This window comes from Aythya ferina (assembly GCF_964211825.1).
Source record: "Aythya ferina genome assembly, chromosome: 28".
In the NCBI taxonomy this organism is placed as follows: domain Eukaryota; kingdom Metazoa; phylum Chordata; class Aves; order Anseriformes; family Anatidae; genus Aythya; species Aythya ferina.
Genome location: NC_140325.1, coordinates 2,026,326 through 2,047,692, shown reverse-complemented (window position 1 = coordinate 2,047,692; position 21,367 = coordinate 2,026,326). Strand labels below are relative to the sequence as shown.

Sequence of the window (21,367 nt, the reverse complement as noted above, 5' to 3'; positions counted from 1 at the left end):
AGTAAAGCTGCAGGGTTCACCGCTTCCCTGCGTTTTGGGGACACAGGGCCACGCTTGCAGTGCTGCTGCTGGCAGAGCTCTTACACAGCTCGCTTTTTATTTTTTCCCCCCCTTTTTTCTTTCGTTTCTTGGAGATGTTTTCAGCCCTGGCTGGCAGAGACCTTGCTCCGAATACCGTTGTTACTATTAAAAATAATATTTAAAAACAACAAAAAAAAAATAGCCTTTCATAAACTTCAGTGCATTAAGGACTTGGCTGGAGGTGGACTTGGCAGTGCTGGGGAATAAGCAATACCCAGCGGAGTGTATTTATACCTGGGGAACCAGCCGGGGCTCTCTTACACCCTTCAACCGTTTCCAAAGTGAGTAAACCTGACACAGAGCAGAGCACGGCTCTCGGTTTTTCTGCCAAATACTTCTGCTGGTGCTGAGTCTGCTGAAACGCGGGGAACAAACGCTCCGGTCGCCGAGCAGATGATGCTTGCAATTATTTCAACCAGGCAGCTTTTAAAACAGACTTCGTTTCCAGCCGTGCCACTGAGCGTGGCCCCAGCCAAAGGCGCTGGAAATCCTTTGCAGGCTTTGAAAGCGAGGTTGGGCTGCTGCTGAGTGGAAGGGGATGGCGATCGCGTTGCCAATTAATCCGCTTGTTAATGAAAGGTAAAGTTTTTCTCCCACCTCCTGCTGTTGTTGCAGCGGGATCTGAAGGTCGGCTCGGCCGTTCTTTCCCTGCTCCTTTGGGTTTTTGGTGGGGGTAAAACAGAAGCGGACGAGGAGCAGAGGGGGACGAGACCCAGAGGTGATGGCAGCCGGGCACCAGGTCTGCAGGATTTGGCTCGTGGGGCCATAAAGTGAGAAAGCAGGGACTTTACTGAGCATCCCGCAGCCTGGTGTGGATTTATTCTGTGAAAATGGGGCTGAGGAAGCTCCTGTGCGCACGGAAGGGGTTGGGGAGCCTGTGTATGGCACACCAGGGTTTGTAGAATGAGCGTGGCTCATCCTCCAGGCTCCAACACAGCCATTGCAAGGCCAATGCAAGGTGATGCAGCGTGATTTTGGGTGATCCCGAGCATGCTGGTGGCATTTTCCGAGCACGTGGAGGTGAGGGGATCCTTCACCAGTGCTCGCTCCTCTTCACGTGGGTGTTTTTCATCTTTTCACCCTCCGCTGCCTTCCCTTTGCCTTTGGGAAGCTCCCTGTGACGCACGGCACAGCAGTTTGTGGGATCAGCAGTTCGGGCTCTGCATCCCTCATCCCTGTGAGGTTTCGCCTCTTGAGTCGTGCAAAATTGTGGGAAATCACTGCTTTCTTCGCCACCAAAACGCCCTCGCTCCTCGGGCAGGAGGCAGCTCCAGCGAAACAGCTCACAGCCACGGCCCAAACTCCGAGACCTGGCTCACGTTTGGAATATTTCTTGCTCCCCTCTGATTTTCGGGCTCGCGTATCAAATAATGACGCCGTAAAACGTGTGTGCCTTTGAATGCTAAAAAAAAATAAATAGAAATGCCCGCGTGCGGTATAAATAATAACAGGTGGGACAAAATATTTTTATTTTATGACCCCGGGCGCACACGAGCGCTTCGTGCCTTTCTCTCCCCTATCCCTCGGATGCTGTTCCAGTTATTTTAATTCATGGGCAAGCGTTTTGTCCATAGGTGGTCGCTTACAAAAGAGGCTCCCCTGTTCTCGGCTCCGTGCAGCCTTGACTTTGATCTCTTTAAAACCATCCGCACGCAGTCGTAGGGAGAATTTGTTCAGGTTTGACTCGGGCTCCCAAGTCCCATTTTCGACAGCTTTTCTTTCTCACTTTCGTTGAAACGCGGGCTCTTAAGCGGATAAATAATTTCAGGAAATGGGACTTCAGTTTCTAGGTCACTTAGGCATTTCCTCGATAAAACAACGTGCTCTCCAAGGCTTGTCATGGCTTTCTTGTAATTATCCCTGCTCAGTAAGAAACAGTGGCTCTCTTAGGTTTTTCTCCCGTTCTTAAACTTGAATTATTTCTCTCTCCTGCAGTAGATCTCTTGCAATATGTTGTCCCTGCTGTGAAGACGTGTGTAGCTGGAGATGTATCGCCGCTAATGAAGGAGCACGAGGCGACCCGAGATCCCGAGGCTGCCCGTGTGCTTTTTTAGAGCTCCTGCTCCCCCTGTGTGACGGTGCCACGAACCTGAGCCTGCTGGAGGCGATGCCAAAACCTTTCCCTGCCTGGTGGTCAGTTCCGAGCATCTCTCTGCAGGCTGCGAGGGTTCCCTTGGTTGCGTGAAGGGGGGAAAATTCGGATGTTGGAGACTGTGGGGAGGGTTTGCGCCGTGCCACGTTGGCTCAGCTCCGGATACGAGCGTGCCCTGGCCTGTTATCACTCTGGGTTCATGCTCAGGTTGTTGTCACCTTGCTTTCTGGGACAAATGTACCTCTGGTAGGGGCTTGGAGGAGCTCCTCCTGTGCTGGAGGAGGTCATGGAGCAGCCAGTGGATGAGGAACTGGCAGCACCTGGGTGCTGCCGGGCTCTTGTAGCTCGGTCTGCCTCTTGTCTGAACTCAAACACCTTAGGGATGTTCTGCAGAGCCCTCCTTTCCTCCTTTTCTCCAGAAACTGGAAGGGGAAGCGCAGTTCTGGCGGATGAGTAATCGTGGGGTAGAGATGATCTTTCTCCATCGTCTTGCCTGGGGAAGCTGCTGACTTGCTGGTTTACGTTGGGTTTTGCCTTGTGCTCATCAAAGGCTCCGAGACCCGCTGGCCAGATGCTTCTTTGTGTCTGAAATCTGGTACTTGGCACCTAACTAGAGAAACCTTGCTGCTGGGACAGCAAAGATGTGCCAAGCTGCGGCTGCTTTGGCAGCGCCTGGCCGGGATGAGCTGCGGTGGGTACCTGAGGAGCAGCAGCTGCTCATCCTGCAGGAATCTACCTCCAAAAAGAGGAGCAGGAGGGTGCGTGCTGGCAGCCAGGGGAAGTCTCACCCCCCTCACACCTCCAACAGCCACCCCGAGGAGCGCTCGGGAGCTCTCTGCACCCCGGGGTGCCCCAGCTTGGTGCTAGCAGGAGGTCCTCACAGAGAGGATTCGAGCTTCTGGTTCTTGGTTTTGCCTTTCAGCAGCTCTAGAATAAAACCCCAGGGTCCTTCCCCGAGTGGTGCCGGGGATGTGCAGGCTCCTCCAACACCTCACACCCGAGGCAGAGGCCGGGTCAGATCTGATCTAGAGGTCAGCCAGCACCAGGAGGCTCTTGGACATTGAGGCTCCTTTTATTTTATCCTGCCAGACCCCAACCTGGAGGCAATATTACCGAAGGAAGCTTCTTGTTATGGTAACTGGGAACCCGTTGCTGTTTGTGAGAGTTTTAAGCAGGGCGAGCTGGGAGGACTGGTGGAAGCTGGGCTGGGAAAAAAGGCGTCGTGGCCGGCTGGAGCTCCCAGCGAGGGGGTTTGTTGATCTAACCACGGGGAAAAGCTTTTCTAGGCTCAGCTAGGTCGCTGTGGCTGATGCACTGGGTTGGGGCCCGCGTTAATCCTTTTGCTGGAGTTTGTTTTGGGTCTGACAGGACGCCGCCAGTGCCTCCCTGTCCCATCGCCTGCGTGTCAGGAGGAGGACGCCTCTGGTTCGTGGCTCTTGCTTCATGTGAGGTTTGACCCCTTCCCGAAAGCACGTGGAAATACCCCTTGTTTGCAGCCGGGCTGTTAATTTGTTCCTCGTCGTGCTGATAGCTGCTCTTTAAGTCCTTTTGGGGCCAAACTTCACGGCTGGTAGGAAAGGTCGTGCTTCTGATAAGGATGCTCGCAGGAGCGGTGCGGCTCCGGGGCTGTTGCAAGGCTCCTGCAGGCAAGAAGCGAGGATTTAAGCCGTGCATCTTGGATTTTATCACCTCGACAGCCTCCCTGGTACCGGGGGGACACTCTCATGGTCAGGGGATCCTCTGCAAGCACTGCTGAGCACCCAAAAAGGCACAATCAGAAGGGTCATGGTTGGACTTTGCTTTCACCCTGCGTGTAGGTTCACTCCTAATGCCTTGTTAAATACCGTGTGTCTGCTGGAGACCTACCTCCAGCCAGTTCCTTGCCCATGTTCCTGCAACGTTTATGCAGTTGGGTTTGCTTTATCAGGCTCAGGAAGAATCGGGGAGTTACGCCTCCGAAGCAGATCTTCCAGCATCGGCTCTTGGCGCTCTTTCCCAGCTGCCAGTTTTTAGCTGGTGGGTTACAGAGCAGGCGTTCTCGCTCCTTCCCTCGCACCCCAAAATAACTCCGAAGTCAAAGCCGAGGGCTCGCAGCAGCCTGCAAGCTCTCAGCTTGCTGGGGGCCTCCCTGCGAAACCAAAAAGCTCTCGAAATGCCTCCGGGTGGAGAGCAGGCGGTGACAGAGAGACAAACGGAGATCTGGGCACCCAAGGGTGTGGAAGGAGCTGCTTTCCTAAATCCCTGCAGGCACCTCATTTAGTTGGAGAGTCAGCAGCCGCTCCCCAGGAGGGATTAGGGGCCAAGCTGAGTTTGGAAAGGGCCTGAGGGCAGGTTGGGCACCTAACCTGCCTCCCTCGTAGGGCTGACACTGAACGTGGAAATCTAAGAGTGAAAAGCTGCTTTTTTCCCTTTTTTTTATATAAAGGAAGAGCTTGACCTCTTCACTTTATTGCACCTTACGGTGGATCGTGGTGCTGTGCTTCATCCCAGCAGCGTTGGGTGTTAACCCAGGGTCGCATGGGGAATGCCAACACCGAACTCCAGCTGAGTGCAGTGGGAAGGATCGGACCCACTCCGTGTGTTTTTGGGGGGCTGCTGCCTCTGTGACCCTGCTGATCCCAACCCAAGCAGAGCCCAGTGTCCCGAATATTCATTCTGATGGTCAGGAAACTCGCGGCAGAGAGCTGTTAATGACTGCACTTAGACAAATAATAAAGAGCCTTTCCTGGAACAGTCTCAAAGCAACATGTTTCCTTCCTTGCATTTTAGTGGGAAATCTCTTACTATTTTTGAAAGCCTGGGGCAGTGCCTTGCACTTCCTTCTCGTTTGGATAGCGGAGCAGAAATGGCCATCTTGCTCCGACTTTCTTTCCCTCGTCCTTATCCAAAAGCAGTTTGGGTTTTGATTGCTGTGAACCTTCCCCCCTTCCCGTTCCAGCTCCCAGCGGCAATTACGGATTCTGCGCCGAGCCCGCCTGCGATCTTGTGTATTCCTCTGTAGGAAGATGTATGCTGCAGCACAGATTCTGTGCAGCCATCTATAATAATCTAGTTTATTGTGGTTTTATCTCTTCTTCCCAGTAGCAGTGTACTGCCTGTCCTTGGGGCTTGGGCTAGTGTCTTGAGCCCCATTTGTGTTTGAATAGGCTTGTTTGTATCGTGGCTCTGGTTGTTAATGCTCTTGGCATAGCTCCCAGGTCTCAACAAAGTTACCCAAATTGATCTGGGATGGCCTTGTGACTCATTAGTCTGTGAGAATTAATCCCATGTAGCTCAGTCTCGTAAAAAAAAGTTAACTCCTAGCTCTGTTTTACCTCTCACGTTAAGCCGGCGTGCCAGAAGCAGGACGGCGAGGAGCACGGTGCCGTGATGGAGGAGAAGGCAGAAGGCAGCCTTTGCTGGCCCTCCGAGCACTGGTACCCGGGTTGTTCCTCGTGGTGATCCCAGCTGACAAAGCCTTCTGTGAGAAGCCTTTTTCCTCTTTTTTTTGGTAAATGTAGGGATTATTATAAGAGCACCGTTTCGGATTCAGCGCTGCTGTTGCTGCTGCTGTCGGCTAAGCGCTGTCATTTTCTTACAGAAGCTGCAGCCTGCTCCGGGTCCTCCACCCTTCTTGAAAACTCTTTGCCCTATTTAACAGCCTGGGACGATGGCAAACAGGTTTTCTGTGCTGCCTGTCGGTGGAAAGACACCTTACCTTTAGCTGCACCTCTGCTCAGGCTTGTTGCTGCACGTCCGTGATGAGTTTTAGGTCTGACTGCGAAGGGTGCTTTTTGATCTGGGAGAGCCAAACAGTTAGAACCTGTGCCAGGCTGCACTGCACTGTTTGGGCACCCTCTTTTTCCTTGCAAACAGACAAATTTCGGAGCCCTGGAGCCCTGGTGAGAGCCTTCTTGGGGTGCTGAGTGCCACCGTGGTGCCAGCTCCCAAAGCCAAGGCACCAGCACAGTTCCCCTGCCTGGTTTGTCTGACTTTTTCCTCGCCCCCCTCCCACCGTATCTATAACTCTGGGCAGACTTTTCAAACAAAATTCCCTGAACTGTGCTGAAATTCCCTAATCTGCCCCTTTTCTCACTGCAGCACTTGAGCAACCGTTCATTCTTTCAGAGGCTGCAAGCCTGAGGGGCACAAGAGCGCAGTGGGGGGGACCAAAACCTTTTACTGGAGGCTGCAAAATAACTGTGCGTAAACTCCTGCACGGCTGCAACGTGGAGCAAGGGATGCTCCACGGTACCTGGGCGCACGTTCATCTGCTGGAAGCTAAGAGCCCTTTTGTTTCTGCACTGCACCTTTCCCTGACTGCCTTTTCGTGACTTACGGGCAGTTCTCTTGGTGCCTCTTGATGTCCCTGCCTGCAGCAGTTTTCCTCCTAAAGCATTTTCCTGCTCGTTCTTCACCTCCTAGGCAAGTACGTGGTGGCAGAGGGAGGCTTGTGGCAGCAGAGCACGCCGTTTGCTTTTGTTTTCTGTTCCACTTTCAGCCTATTTTTAGGAGGTAGCTCTGCAGCTCTTCTGGTTTTGTTGCATAGCTGGTGCAACCTCTAGCTTTAATTTTGTGGTCATATTAATGTAAAGTTTATCCGTATGATTTATGGGAATAAACCATAAATGCGCTCGTGTTGGTGTACAAGGAAGCTCGTTCCTGCTGGAGCAGGGAGCTGTGCTGCGGGGCTGTGTTGGCAAACCCAAAGCAGAACAATTTTTGCAGCCACCCGAGCGTTCTCTGGGATTTGAAGTATTTCAGCTCGTCTTGCAAGACACAGATGTAAGAGTGTTGGGCGCAAGCATTCCTGCAATAACAATAGTCACATGCAAGTACAACAATAGGGCCTTATTTTTAGAGCATTTTTCGTTCTATCTCTATCCCCCAACGTTCAGCAGTAAGTGGCCGGGGCGTTTCTTCCATCTTCAGATTTAAGGACGAGTTTTGTGTTTGTTTTTTTGTTTTTTTTTGATGTGGGGGTTGAGGTGATCCAGAAATAAATGTTTTCTGGGTGGTGGGAGCTGGGGGGGTGCCAGTGTTGGGTGCAGGAGGTGCTGTCTGTAGGAGAAGCTGGGTGTGGGAGGGGAAATAGGACCAGCAGGATTTTGGGGGGCTGTCATCTCGCTTCGTGGTTGAGGTTGCTCGTGACTGTTGCAGACCAGAGGAGGCATGACTCAGAGCTCCAGATCTTGGCTCGCGACTGCTTTCAGACCTCAAGTGCTTGTGGGTGATTCAGCTGGAACAGGTCCGTGGAAGCTTTACAAGACGCCGCGCCGCTCCTACCTGCGTCCTGACACGGGCTGGGGCCGTTGCGCTCGCCCCGAGGAACGCGGGATGTTTGTAGGGACCTGTGCTTGTGGAAGCCCGGCTGCAGGAAACAACATCAAAGGAGGCGAAGAGCCCGGCTCGAGCCGTTTGTGGCATCAGGCTTGTGCTGCCGACCAAAACCAGGACTTGTCCCGTGGCTGCAGGCGCAGCTCAGAAACCCTGAGCCTCTCTGGAGCTAGGTTAGTGCCCATGGAAGGATGCAGGGCCAGGCGAATGCCCAACGTGAGCTCAAAAACCTGCATCCTGCTTTTTGCCTCCTTCCCTAAACTGCTTCCAAATGGAAGGTTTTTTTTTTTTTTTTTTAAAATGGCTTCCGCGAGGTGCCAACACGCGTCCTGGGGGAAATCCTTTTCAGGAAGGCTGGTCTTTCATTGCTGTTGTTGATGCATGTAGTACATCTAATCCCTTGTAAGGGACTTAAAATATTACCCCTAGGTGTCTGTCTAGACTAGGATAACGGGCTTAGTTTTTTTCTTAATGGGCTAGTTAACGTGCTTTGGGACTACTTGGGTTTATGGACTGATATACCAGGGGGAAAGCAGCATATGGGTTGACTTTAATACATGTAGGAAGATTTAAACTTTAAAAAAAAAGTGGAAATTTTCATTACTGAGGTAAGCAAAACTAGCTTCTCCCCAGACCAGTGTCCCAGTCGAGTTCCTCGTGAACAGGGGACCCGGTGGGCAGTTCAGGCGTTGAGTTGGGCAGGAAGGAGAGGTTCCAGCAAGTACCAAGAGCTCGTTTAGGTGTGTAAAATGCGTATTTTAAAATACTCAGCCTCGTCCTTTCTGTGTATGAACACAGGCATCGTTTTTAACCTCTTTGGAACTTCCCACCTCGATCGTGGCTCGTTGCTGAATTCAAAAATTCCACTTTTTGTTAGTGCTTACAGGGATTTACGAGTAAATATATAGTAAATGTAGAGTAAATATATACATAGTAAATGTAGTAATCTTCATTTACTGATGCTCTTAGCAAGGGAAGTGGTATGGGGCTGGGACGATGGCATGTGGATGTTGGTGGGCAGCAGGGGTGATGGAGAAATTCGTTGGGAAAAGGCCGAATTTTCCTGTTTTCAGGAAAAATTTACATGCAAGAGCAGGAGGGCTTCCCATCCCAGCGCCTCCTCTTGTTATTCAGCAGAGCCACAGGGAAGGGGAAGAGCAAAGCAACCTCCAAAGCAGCCGTTTGGAAAGGCCGTGGAGCTTTCCATCCCCAGAATGATGGGGATCGTGGTCGTGTGTCTCCGAATTTCAACGTGCTTTGGCAGCACAGAATTGGCAAAGGTTTCTCCATCCGCAGCTCCTGGTGCTGAGGGCAAAGCTCTTCACTCCCACCCGTCTGCCTTCCCTTCGCAGGGGTTTGCCTGGAGTAGGGATCCTCACGGCCAGCCTGGGTTACAGCTGAGCCTGCCCACAGCAGGCATTGGAACCAGGTTAATTAAAACACAGCTTTAAATACTTTTCATCTGCAGTACGTGTTCTGAAACACTGAGACCTTTTGCTGCTGGGTTTAAGCTTTAAGAGGACAAAATGCTTCAAAAGTGGTAAGTAGCTTCCCCTTCAGTGCAGCTAAATCAAAGCCTGTAGGGTTCCTAAAGGCCATTATAGGGGTGAGTTGCTGTCTTTGTCTTAGCTTTGAGCCTTCTCGTGCCCGGGTTGAGCCCGTGATAGATTTGTCACTGAGGGAGCCTCAACGGTTCTGAGGGGATTTTGTACGGTTTTGAGTTCTGTAGGTGCTAATTTGATATTTTGATTTGTTTGAGGGTTTTCTTTTTTAATTCTCTCGACTCTTCGCGAGGGAATTCTCCCAGCAAGTTTCAGGTGGGTCTGCTGACGGAATTATTTATTAGGCAATCTGCAGCAGGCTTGGCGTGCTGCACACAGAAGTGATGTGGTGGCTGCATCGCCGCGTTCACACTCTTGACTCAGATTTTCCAAAACCTCAAAATCAAGTAGATTGTCTCCTATTCTTTCGTCATCAGACCAATAATCATCTCCAAAACAATGTCTCCTAGTTCTTCAGAACTTAATGGAAGCCCTCTGCTATCAGTGAGGCCTCAGGCTGTCCAAAATGTTCTCGTGTTAGTGGACATTTAAAGCACACTGCAGCACAGCGCGTACAAAATCCTTAGCTTTATTATGCATCATCTGTGACTTGATTGCTTTTGCTTTTACAAACGCATGCAATCCCTCCCAGCGAAGGATCCGAAGTAACAAAAGGCTCTGTGGGCGATTTCCTTGTGGAACCACGGCTTTAAACATCTCCATGCCCTGCAAACACGGTTCGTGCAGCAATTGAGTAAACGGAGCCTGCGTGGCCAAGTGTTTAACCTCCCGAGGCTTCGTTTTCTCAGGCCGTGGAGCACTTGAAAGTGGGGTGCCCAAGATCATCACACAAAGCCGTGGCAGAGCTGGGAATAGGACAAGGGCTGTGCCTCACTTCATGCAGAAGAGCCCCTCGTCTCTCGGGCGCTATCGCAGCACGCGCCTCCTGTGTCACCTTGATGTCAGCCCTGGCGTGCCCTGAGCCACTTCACATAATACTCCTCATTTATCTCCCTGCCAGAAGGAGGAAGAGGCGATGTCCCTGATGAACAGAGAACAAGATTAACTTCAGGAAAAAGTCGTCATTGCTCTGTCAGTGCTGACACCCGTGGATAAGCAGCGCTGGAGAAGTGGTGGAGTTGTGGCTGTTCTGGCTGCGCTTGGCCCCTTTGCAAACATCCTCTACAGTTGCTCTGGCGAGGAATTACAAGTTGGTGAGGGATTACAAGTTGTAACTGCAGGTGGGAGTGAGGTCTGCTGTAGGGCAGGTGCAGCCCTGGAAGCAAAGCTCGTGTTTGTTCTGTTTTTCTGCCTGCTGTGCGTGCTGCAGAGGAGTTGCTCCCCTTGAGAGCGCTGCTCTGTACCAGCTACTCTTCAGAAAATTTGTGCTCTTAAACACCCTGTGCAAAATCCAAGGGGTGCTCGATTACCAGCACGACACACACTTGAGACTGCTGTGAAGTGTGGCTTTGGGTTTACTTCTTCCTTGCAGACAGCCTGGAGGTTATTTGCATGCAAATATAGCGTGAGTTAGTGATGCCAGGGAGAGAAAAACACATACGGGCTCGTGGAGCGCGGTCGCCTTTGCTAGAAAGTGTCTTTTTAGTCTTCCATGAGACGGCAGCTGCTTGTCAGGTCTGTGCTGACAGAACTTTGAAGCACGCTTCAGTAATCTGTCTGCATTTCTTTGCTTCCCCTTGCTGTTTCCAACATGCTAAAAATCATCAAAACAGTGAAATACTGTCCCGCGGCTGCAGGAAGAGGGATGAGAATGTGTTCCCAGTATCCAATCATCTGCTTATTCTGCCTGTTCTTAAGAAAAGAATTTATTGAAGCAATTTATCCTGACTAAATGTGATATAAATCTGAGCACATGTATGTACATACCAGTCATATTCCGTAGTGAACGAGCAGCTAAATCTTTCTGTAAAGAATGAGTGAATCCTCTTGACACTTTGCAAGATCAAGTAAACTGAGGGTTTTGCAGCATGTTAGTCCCCAATTTTTTTTAATAGAGCTGCTTGTTATGCTATCAGAAGGAGCTGGCAGGCAGCCTGAAACGCCGCTGGGTTTTTGTTTTGTTTTCCTGCCTCTGTTTCGCTTCGGGTTATCAAAACCCCGAGAAGTGACAGCTGATCCATTTCTTTAACTTCTCAAACAGCTTTTATCTGCATCAGAAGCACGAACTTTGGGGTCTGCCTACCTTGTGTTTTTCTTACTGGGGAAGGCAGCAAGCTGCTTAAATGACAGTGGTAAGGACGGATCCCTGACCTGTGTTAATTAAAGCAGCACAGCATCGCCTGCCCTGCAAAATACAGCAGTCTCCCTCTGTGATAATTATGCTACGTGTTGAACAATAAGCTTTGTTTGTTGATGAAACAAATCCATCCCCAACCTCATCCCACATGCCGGAGCTTAAACATTCAAGGGCAATTTAAAATCTTCCAGCACCAGGCTGCCTCTGACAGCAAGGGGCATTGCAACTCTCCTTCAAAGCTCGGTGACTTCGCTGCTTCCTCTGTGCCACAGCTCTTGCCTTGGAGCATCATCATCACTGACGGTTGCTGACTGCGGTGTGGACTGGCAGAGGAATTGAGGTTTGGGGTTTTTTTGGGGGGAGCAGGCTCCAAGCATGACGGCACAGCCTCATCTTGCAGACCTCATCACTGGCGTACCTGGCCGCAAGGACTCCAGGAGGAGCTCCCAGGCTCTCGTGTTGCCAGCTCTCAGGATGCTCCCTGCTATTTACACCCCCAGAGTGCTGCTCAAACACTGACCTGGGAGCCCCCACGAGTGCAAACTTGTGCCCCTCGCTTTGGAGGCAGGAAGCAACTCGTTGAAGCCTGCACGTGTCATTGACTAAATGCAGACTAAGAAGGCTGGAAGCGATGCCTCTTCTCCCTCCAGCGTGATGGACAACGCTGCCTGCAGCTCCTGGGAGCCTTGGCTGTGCCGAGTGCTGTGGGACACATCCTTGTCCCTTATGGGCGAGGAAGACAGGCACAAAGGAAGATTGGCTGTTGGGAAGGGAAAAACAAGCCCCAAAACTGCCCAAAAGAGCAGCTGTTGGACCTTCAGTCGGTCTGTATCCCTATACAGGAGTCTTACCACCTGCCGTGCTACACAGACAGTAAAATAACTAGTAGTTTTCTAGCTGATGTGTCCTTCATGTCTGATCTGATTTCTGTTATTTTCTTACAGAAAAAGTGTTAATTGGGTTACCTTCTGCTAGGACTCCGTAGTAAAGGCTCGAGCCCTGTCTCTTGACTCCAGCTTGCAGCTTTCTGCACCACTAACTGAAGGTCTAGACACGATCCTTCTGGACCTCAAGTGCTGGTGATAAAATCTGTTTCGAGAGTTTTCTGCTTTCATTCTTTGCAGCATCAGGGAGTTGATCTGAGCAGTGGTTCGGTGGTACAGGAACACTTAACCTCCTCGTCTCTCCTTGGTAGAGGCTGCTTTTGCATGTAGAACATCCTCAACTCCCTGAGCTTCTCTGTGCCTTCGGAGCAGGCGGTGGCAGCTGCTGGGTTACCTCCGGTAGGATGCAGCAGGTGCACCAAAGCAATTCCACTTGGAAGAGATGCAGTGGGTTGTGGAAGGATGCAGGTGAGGTCCCTGCTTGTTTAGCAGCAGAAGCAACGGTTCAGCACGCCCACTACTCAAGTTCCCAGTGAGAAGCTTGGGGGAAGTTCAGGATGGTGCCAACTCCTCTTTTTTCACGAGTTCTCATTGAGACCCATATCACTGGGTCACCTCAAGGCTGGCCTTCATCAGGATTTAATCTTCTAGCACAGGGCTGGTGGCACCCTCAAGTTCTGCCAGCCCCATCCCAGTCCTGGGGGCTTTTCTGGGGGGCTGCTGGGCTGTTCCTGGCCGTGTTCATTGCCTGTATTGTGAAGTTTGCCCTGTGCTAGGGAGGTTTTGGCCGCTCGCCCGTTACATTTGTGAGAGGGCTATTTATCCTTTGTGAGCCCGTGTTTGCACAGGCCCTAGCGTTTTGCTTAATAAATCCAAACACGGCCTGGTGTCGTGGACGTCTCTCCCTTTTGGGGGAGAAGGGCTGGCAGCTCCTTGCTGCTAGCTTTTGGTTGTTGCTGGGTTGTGCCGTGGCCGAACCAGGGCTCGGGGTGGGGAATTCCACCTCGTGTCGCCACCCACTTCAGCTGTAAGCATCGAAAAATAGCCTTTTTATTATGAAGCAAGATGTATATGTGTGTCTTTTTTTACAAAAAGCAAAAGGGGGCTGTTCTCTGCAGCCCGTGCGCTCGCCCTGTGCCGTGAAGTCGCGTTCTTCGGACACTTTCTCATATAGCTCCTAAAAATAACAAGTCTCCCCACCCTCCCGCCGCCGCTCGGCGCGTGCGTGCGTGCATGCATTCATGGTTAGAAATGCAAAAGGCTGGCTAAAAGAGCCTGTGTCTCCGTGAATGCCTTCTGGCCGCGGTCTGGTTTCGTTTCTGCTCTTGGCTGTAGCAGGCTGACATGCGTGGCTGGAGCCAAGCGCTGAACTCGGAGGAGGAGATGCTGGAAGCGACGCGAGCAGCCAGAACGTGCTCGTGCAGTAAACCCCCCGAAGAGATAGCATTTGGTTTATTATGGCTTTTTAAAATCCTGCTGTAAAAATATCAGTGGGTGGAGGGAACCATTATTTCTTGAATTTGAGGTGGTGGGGGTTACTTTATTTACTCTTAGGGTTTTTTTTTTTATTATTATTAATAAGAATAGCTTCACTTGTAGCATAATAGGACTGAGTGTTTTGTTATCCTTGGCTATAATCTGTGATAAACTACCCCTGCCACCAGCCTTGTAGTTTACCCACTAGGGAGCCAGATTATTGCCTTGTAAAACGGAGCACCACTCCTATAATCCCTTAATTAATTAAATGACAAATTTTAGCTCTCTCCCATTGAAAATATAACTTGTACGTAGAGAGGACTTGGATTTATTTGCTCGCTTCTTGCTTGTGCGTTTTTCTTTTTTTTTTTTTTTTCCTTCTGGAGATTGTCACCGTCTCTGCTTGTGTGTCCATGCTTCCTACCCTCAATCCAAGGGGAGGGTGAAGCAGCAGCCTTGACACCTTCCACCTGTGGCTATCGGGATGTTTTGTGCATTTTTGCTGGGCTTGGGCACCAATTTGTGAGAGACGAGTGTTGTCCCTGTCCTGCAGGGTTTCAAATATGTATAAATACATGGACTGGGTGAAGAACTCAAGAGCAGCTCTGTGGAGAAGGACTTGGGGGTCCTGCTGGACAAAAAACTGGACGTGAGCCAGCAGGTTGGCCTGGAAGGCATTAAAAAATGGGTGGCCAGCAGAGAGAGGGAGGTGATCGTCCCTTCTGCTCTGCTCTTGTGAGACCCCACCTGGAGCACTGCGTGCAGGCCTGGGGCCCCCAGCACGAGAAGGATGTGGAGCTCTTGGAGCGGGTCCAGAGGAGAGCCACAAAGATGATCAGAGGGCTGGAGTACTTCTCCTATGAGGAAATCTTGGGGGAATTGGGCTCGTTTAGCTTGGAGAAGGTTCTGGAGAGACCTCATTGTGGCCTTGCAGTACCTGAAGGGAGCATCATTGCGGCCTACTTGAAGGGAGCGTACACACAGGAGGGGGAACACCTGTTTATATGAGTTAATAGCGATAGGACAAGGGGGAATGGTTTTAAACTAAGACAGGAGATTTAGTTTAGGTATTAGGGGGAAGTTTTTCCGTCAGAGGGTGGTGAGGCACTGGAATGGGTTGCCCAGGGAGGTTGTGGATGCCCCATCCCTAGAGGCATTCAAGGCCAGGCTGGATGCGGCTCTGGGCAACCTGCTCTAGTGGTTGGCAACCCTGCCTGGAGCAGGGGGGTTGAAACTAGATGATCTTTAAGGTCCTTTTCAACCCAGGCCTTTCTGTGATTCTACAAAACTGAGACATGGAGAGCAGAAAGTGGCCGGGCCCTCCGGAGAGCTGCTGGTGGGGCCTTGGAGGGAGCCCAGGCATGGACAAGTGCTCGTGTCCTGGCCGGTGGCCCGCGCTGTCGCACTGTCACGGTTCCCAATGAGCCCTTCCAGCCACGCTGCCTCTTCCACTTTGTACGTGAAAAATCAGCCAGGCCCTCCGAAGCCTTACTTAAACTCGGGTTGGATTAATTTCTCTTCCCTGATGGCGATCTAGGGCACAAGGAGATCCTCCTTCCCTGTGATTAATGACGGTCCTGCAGAGGGCTGCTTCTGCTCTTGAGATTTTTAATATTATATATATATATATTTTTTTTTTTAGCTTATTTAACAATTTCCTCTTCTCTCCTTTCTCCCCAGCTTAGCTGAGCTGCATGAAATATGGGAGACGACAGGCCGTTTGTGTGCAATGCCCCCGGCTGCGGACAGGTACGTTTACAGTATACTTTATTGTGAATGTGTCGTTGTGAATCAAAGTGGCTGTTTTATCACTGAGGCAAAGAGTTTAAAGCCGGTGTTTTACGTGATCACTGGAGGTAATCAGATCAGAGGATTTGCAGTGTGTAAATCCAGGTTATGAGCAAGTGCAGGCACTCCAAAGTAATGAAAGCTGCCTGGCTCTGCAGCGTGTTGTTATTCTGTCGGTGTTTTCCCTGAGACCCACACAGCCCAGAGGAAACATGCTGATCTCCCGTTAATGTTTTCTGATAACGTTGCTCATCTTCTTTCAAGGCTGTTTAACCAAAGGACAGGCATTCGCTCTCTGTCAGGATGAGTTAGCTGCTGTGGCATATTCTGTAAAGCAGCTGAGAATGTGACAGTTGATGGTTCGTGTTATGCGAACCCCAAACTGCCATGGACTATTTTGGGCTTGCCAAAAAAGAAAAAAGACCCATTGTGAATTTTTTTCTTCCACGGCCAACTTGCTGGGGTTGGCTACGGCCTTGCAAAACTTTTGCTGGCTTTCTTAGGGCAAACGATTATCCTTGAATGAGTCACATCCCCTTTGCAGCAAAAGGACCCTTCTTGTTGGCATGCCTGCTGGGGAAGGCACCTTTGTGTTGAATTTTGATGAAATTAGTGCTTTCCCAAAGCCCAGTTTGGGGTCTCTCGCTGGCGTAGCATCTTGGTACCTTTCCCACCATAGTAACGGGAGGGACAGGGGGATTGTGCAACCGCTGTTGGGGCCGTTTTAATAGGATTTATTAGGAACCGGGGCTTCTGTGGAAATACAGAACTGTACGGAGTCCAAGGAAAATCGGGTTTGTCTGTTCCAAAGCATTTGAACCTCTTAGGGTGGAGGGAGAGGGGAACTGTGGGTTTTAATTAGATAGTAAGTGGTCTACAAGCACTTCGTTTTCCTGTCTGCAACCACTGGATGCCAGGTTGCCAAATTGTTGTGGCTGTGACGCATTTGGGAGGTCTGACCGATCCCAGGGTGGTACTCCTGTCCCCCACGCGATTCTTTGGGGTATTTAATCCTTTAGTGCCTCTTGTGGGTCTCTTAATTGGAATTAAAGATAATTCTGCATCCCCAGGGCATGTCTTTGGAGACTGTATGTGAATACTGTGATGCATTTATTTTTATAGCGCAGAAATGGGTCAAAAACCTCATCTGCAAACTCTTGGGGACTGGGGATATTAAAAAAAAAATACACAGTTACGACTCCTTAGCATTTTGGTCATTCTGGCACTAGTCTCATCTGAAGCATTTTCTATCCATTGCAGGTGATCTTCCTTTTTTTTTTTTTTTTTCATAAGCTGCTTTTTATCTTGAACTTCTTTGCCTGTGAAATTGTGCAAGTCATTTATAAAATGTATTAGCTGTATTTGAGCACTTAATGATGTGAGCACTTCAATCATACAACCTTAAAATCGGATTCAAACAAGCAATTAAGGCAAACAACAATGTATTTAAATTTAATCTCCCACAATCTCCCACAAATGACATATAAAGGTGGTTGCTTCCTCCTTTCGCTGTTCCAGACTGCTGCTTATGGGTAATTCTGACAATTCTTCATGTTAATATTGAAATGTTAGAATCCGGGTAATTCATACCGGTATGATTCATTGTGATCTAACCTGACCTCGTGCACAGTTTCCTAGAACGTCCTTCAATACCTGTTCAAACCAGAGCATGTATTAAATAATGATGATCCAAGCTTGATTTAAAATATTTCCAGTGATGGAAAATTCACCACAGCCCTCGGTTAAGTTGTTCTAATAGTTAATTGCTCTCTCTGGTAAGGAAAAATTATGCCTTATTTCCAGTCTGAACCTGTTCAGCTGCAGCTTCCAGGCTGTGGATCTTATTAATTTTTGTTTCTTAGACAGAAAATCCTTTCTATCAAATGTCTGATGTCTGTAAGTGTTTACTGACAGGTCAAGTCACCCCTTAACGGTCCTTTGGGCTAACTAAATACGTAGAGCCCCAAACCTCTCCCTGCAAGTCCTAGTATCTTGCGTGCGTGTTTTTTTTTTGTCCTTTATTCTCTGCATCAGCTTCATGTTGAAGCTTTTTAGAGCCTTTACAAATTCTGCTCGCCAGTAAAACGCAGCAGTACCAGCTGGAAGGATGGTGGAAGGATCAGCCTAAATCAGTGTTCGGTGGACAAGTGGAGTAAAATTGGATCCTCGAGAAGAGCCAGACAGGGAAGTGCAGTTGGCTGCTTCAGATCTGGATTTATTTTTAATATTCGATGTTGGGGGGATGATGGCTGCCAGCAGCTGTCTGCAGGGCTTGAGCTCTCGAGCACGTGCTGCATTGTTTCCCCAGCAGCTTGTGGTGCCTTTTGGCACTAAAACCTGACCCTCGGCAAGCCGCCGTGGATCATCCCATCAAAAATGGCTTATTCGTGTGGGCTGATGTTAAAGTGAAGCCTTAATAAGGGTCAGAGGTGGCTGCACCTCTCTCAGTTCGTTCCCTTGTTTCCTAAAGATTGAAATGCTTGTCTTCAAACACAGGTGTCAGGGGCAGTGAAATCCGCAGGATCCCAACCTTCCTACTGGTGCTGAATGCCTCTGGCACCCGTGAGAGTCGGCAGGATGCAGAGTTTTGAGCTTTTTGGAAGGTAACTTGATTTTCACCCCAGCGCACAGTGTGTTATCACTGAAAGCACAGGAGGACGTTTCCCAGCCCAAAAACAAGCCAGGCTGTGGCTGGCACTGGAGGAGACTTCCTTGCAGGTTTTTTTCTGATCCTTGAAGACCTCTGTGTGCATCTTGTGTAGGAAGAAAGCCTTTGGAAAGGGAGGATGCTGTTGGCTGTTGAGCCTCTCTGCCTCTTCGGTCATCACAGTCATCGTTTTCGGGCTCCAATGCCTCTGTTCTGTTCTCTGTCTTTAAACCTTTGGCCCCGTGCCTGACCCGCTGGCATGTTTTGGTCCCTGCAGATTCTGCTCTGTTGGGTATTTCCCTGTTTGAGGGGTGTGATCTGTTTTTGGTGGGCTGCTCCCATTGCACAGGGAGTCCCTGTTCCACCACGGTCCTGAGCAGGCTGCGATGGGCTTCGGGCTTTATGATCAGCTGCGGGAGCAGGCACAGGGAAATCACCAATCCTTTTCCTCTCCCTAAAATCAGTGATCTGCCTCCTGCAAACGCTGCTTTGAGACACACAGTACGTGGGAGGTCACGGGAGAAGGGAGAGCAGAGCCAGGCTAATTTGAACAGGAGACTGCAGGCAATTACTGGGAAGCCGGTGGAGATTTTCCCACTTTGGTTTAAAGGAAAAAAAAATAAATCTGTTGCTTCCCAGTGTAATTCCTTTGTATCATTAGCTGGTTCTTCCCCTTTATAGCTAGTACCAGCCCTGTCTGCAGTGCTTTTTGCCTCTTTTCTGCTTTCCCTTTGTCCCTTCTATGTGGAGAAGAAGGCCATAAAGCGAATTTTTCAGGGAAGTGCGGAGGGGGAAGGGGGAGCAGCCACCAAAAATAGACGGGCAGGTCTTGCTGTGCCCTCCCGTATCATCACAAGCAGTGGGCTTTCAGTGGGCACGTAAACATGTTTTGGTTGCTAGGTCTTTAATGGTGTTATTTTTGGATTCTGCATGCGATCGCTTCCCAACGGCGAGGCTGCTGCGACACAGCTGACTCCTAAATGCGCCGCATATACTGCTTTTAAAGAGGATTCTTCTCAAGGTCATTTAGCCGGTATCTGCTCCGAGAGGACAGCTGGCACGTTTTTCCCTGGCCCCCTTCCCCTAGCCCCCTCTGCACCTCGACGGGGCCGTGAGCCCCGCGCTGCTGCCTCGAAATACCCAAGGGAAGCGTGGAGCTGTGCCCCGAGTCAGGCTTTCATTGAACACCTTGGGTGAAACTAATCTGGAGGTGGTGCGCGCTGCTAATCGTTCGCAAAATCTCCTAATCCCATTTAAAACACTCTGAGTGATGAAAGACAGCCTTGGCGCAACCCGAGGGTGAGCTGTAAAGCAAAGCGTTGCCGTTAAAGTTGAAAGGTGTTAACGAAGTCTGGGTAATGATACAGCTCTGACTCATTAACACGGGGTAATTAAAGCTTCGGCCAGCATGCTGAAGGCATCTAGAGCAAAGGTCTGGGAGGAAGGCAGGGGCTTCAGCTGGGCTCGTGCTGCTTCGTTGCTGTGATCTGGTGGCTGCAGGGGGAAGTCGCTCACCGCCTGGGTTTGTTTTCTCCCTTGGAAAGCTGTGTTGAAGACTTCTGACTGTGCCTAGAGCCTGATCCGGGCAGAGAAAGCTGGTGCTGTGCATGTTGCAGGATGGCCGTGCCTCTCCGACAACTCCAGGAGAGGAGCAGAACCTCTCCTGAAGGCTTGGGCAGCGCTGGATGCGGGAGGTTTTATGAAGCGTCGTAACAGAGGGCCATCTTTATTAATAAAGATATTTTGCCCGCTCCTGGTGCCCAAACTAATGAAGGGCCCATAACCCTGAATATATTCTACTGGGAGCAAGACTTTGCCTGGCCCTTGCCTCCCCGCTCGGTGCCATTCCCCTCTTTATAAGTGACACAAATCATCGCTCGGGTCCTAATTCCAGCACTACAGTTATACAGGCCATTTCCTCAAACAATCGTTTGCTTTTTAAACCCCCCCTTAATTTAACAATTTATTCCCTTTAAACCCACGCCGCTGAGGTGATGCTCGTGCAGTGTCCGAGAAACGCAGAGCCCAGAACTTTCACGAGGCCAGAAAATGATTTTTCTTCTTTGTGGTTTATTGTATCCTCTTATCTTGTCATATAATAGAAATAATGTTTATGGCATTGAGGCCTCAGCATCACTTGGCATTTAACCAACCTCAAAAGCAGTTTATTGCTTTGTATACTCTGCCGCCATGACCATTATCCCTTAAATCTCTATTGCTTTGTAATATACGAGGCAACAAATGGCTCCGGCGATTGGTTAAATGCGGAACTGAAGCTAAGGTGTGTTTTGGAGCTTGTATAATCCAAACGAATATAGATGATCCCTTTTATACCAGGCCTGGTACAGAGAGGGGGTAAAGCACGACCCTCCGAGCAGCTTTCCAGCGGTGAGTGCTCCTTGTCATGGTCCAAACTTTCGGGTGGCCTGGGACCTGCCTGGTTCCTGGACTCGCAGCCTCCCACTGATGGATGCTGGTGGCAGCACAAGCTGGGGTTTGTGCCAGTGCCTCCTTATCCCAGCTCTGCTGCTAGGAGAAATGAGTCTTGTCCCTGTTCCTGCAGGTGTCGCGGTGGCTGAAGGTCCTCGGTGGAAGCAGATCAGTCAGGACAAGCTGGTGTGATAGGAAGAGGCAGAATAATGTAGTGGAGCCAGTAGGTAGGTGCACAGAGCAGCCCAGAGGTGAGAGGAAGGCAGTGCCCGTGCCCGTTGCTTTACAGCAAAGCATCTTTCTTTCACGGCAGTCCCAAAGGCTGGCTTTGTCTCCGTCCTTCTTTTGTCCTTCCCGTTATGGGGTGAAGCAAGGTAAGAAAATATTCCCTGCCTCGGAGGGGCCAGGAGCCACTGGTGCTCGGAGGAGGAGATCCAGAGGGGTGTGTGAGCCCTGCTGGAGCTTGCTGCCGGGGCCACGCGTGCGCAGGGCACGGAGGTGTTTGCTCTGAGTATGAGCACGTACAGAAAGAAATATTTGTGCATTGATTTAACAGCCTCCTCGGGGCCTGCCTCTTGAGACTCTGCTCCTGGCGCTCGGGAAGGGAAGGCAGACGAGCTGCGTGAGACACTCGGAGGGTTAAAATCGAGTCCTGGAGAAACTTCAGCCCAATTGGCTACCTGCTGGTAGAGCAAGCAGGAATTTAAACGGTGATTAAGCAGAGTTATGACACCCCGTCCTCCCATCGAGATTGTTACTGTCCTGGCACGGGAACTGAGCGGGGCTAGCCTTGGCCACAGGCACAGGGTGTTTTTCGTAAAGAATCCCGGCTCCTAACGCCCCCCGATTTAATGA

At 50.3% G+C, this 21,367-nt stretch overlaps 1 protein-coding gene across 4 annotated transcripts in view; it reads left to right on the top strand.

The window, feature by feature from the left end:
* Window positions 1-21,367, top strand: part of LOC311424681 (cyclic AMP-dependent transcription factor ATF-7) — a 66,257-nt gene that overhangs the window by 5,195 nt on the left and 39,695 nt on the right. For 3 of the 4 annotated variants that reach the window (XM_084500007.1, XM_084500004.1, XM_084500005.1), the window contains exon 2: window positions 15,328-15,396. In XM_084500007.1, coding sequence (XP_084356133.1) covers window positions 15,349-15,396 — 48 coding nt within the window. In that variant the 5' untranslated portion in view covers window positions 15,328-15,348. Of the gene's footprint in view, window positions 1-7,422; window positions 7,663-15,327; window positions 15,397-21,367 lie in introns of those variants that run through there. The other variant, XM_084500006.1, reaches the window with a different exon arrangement.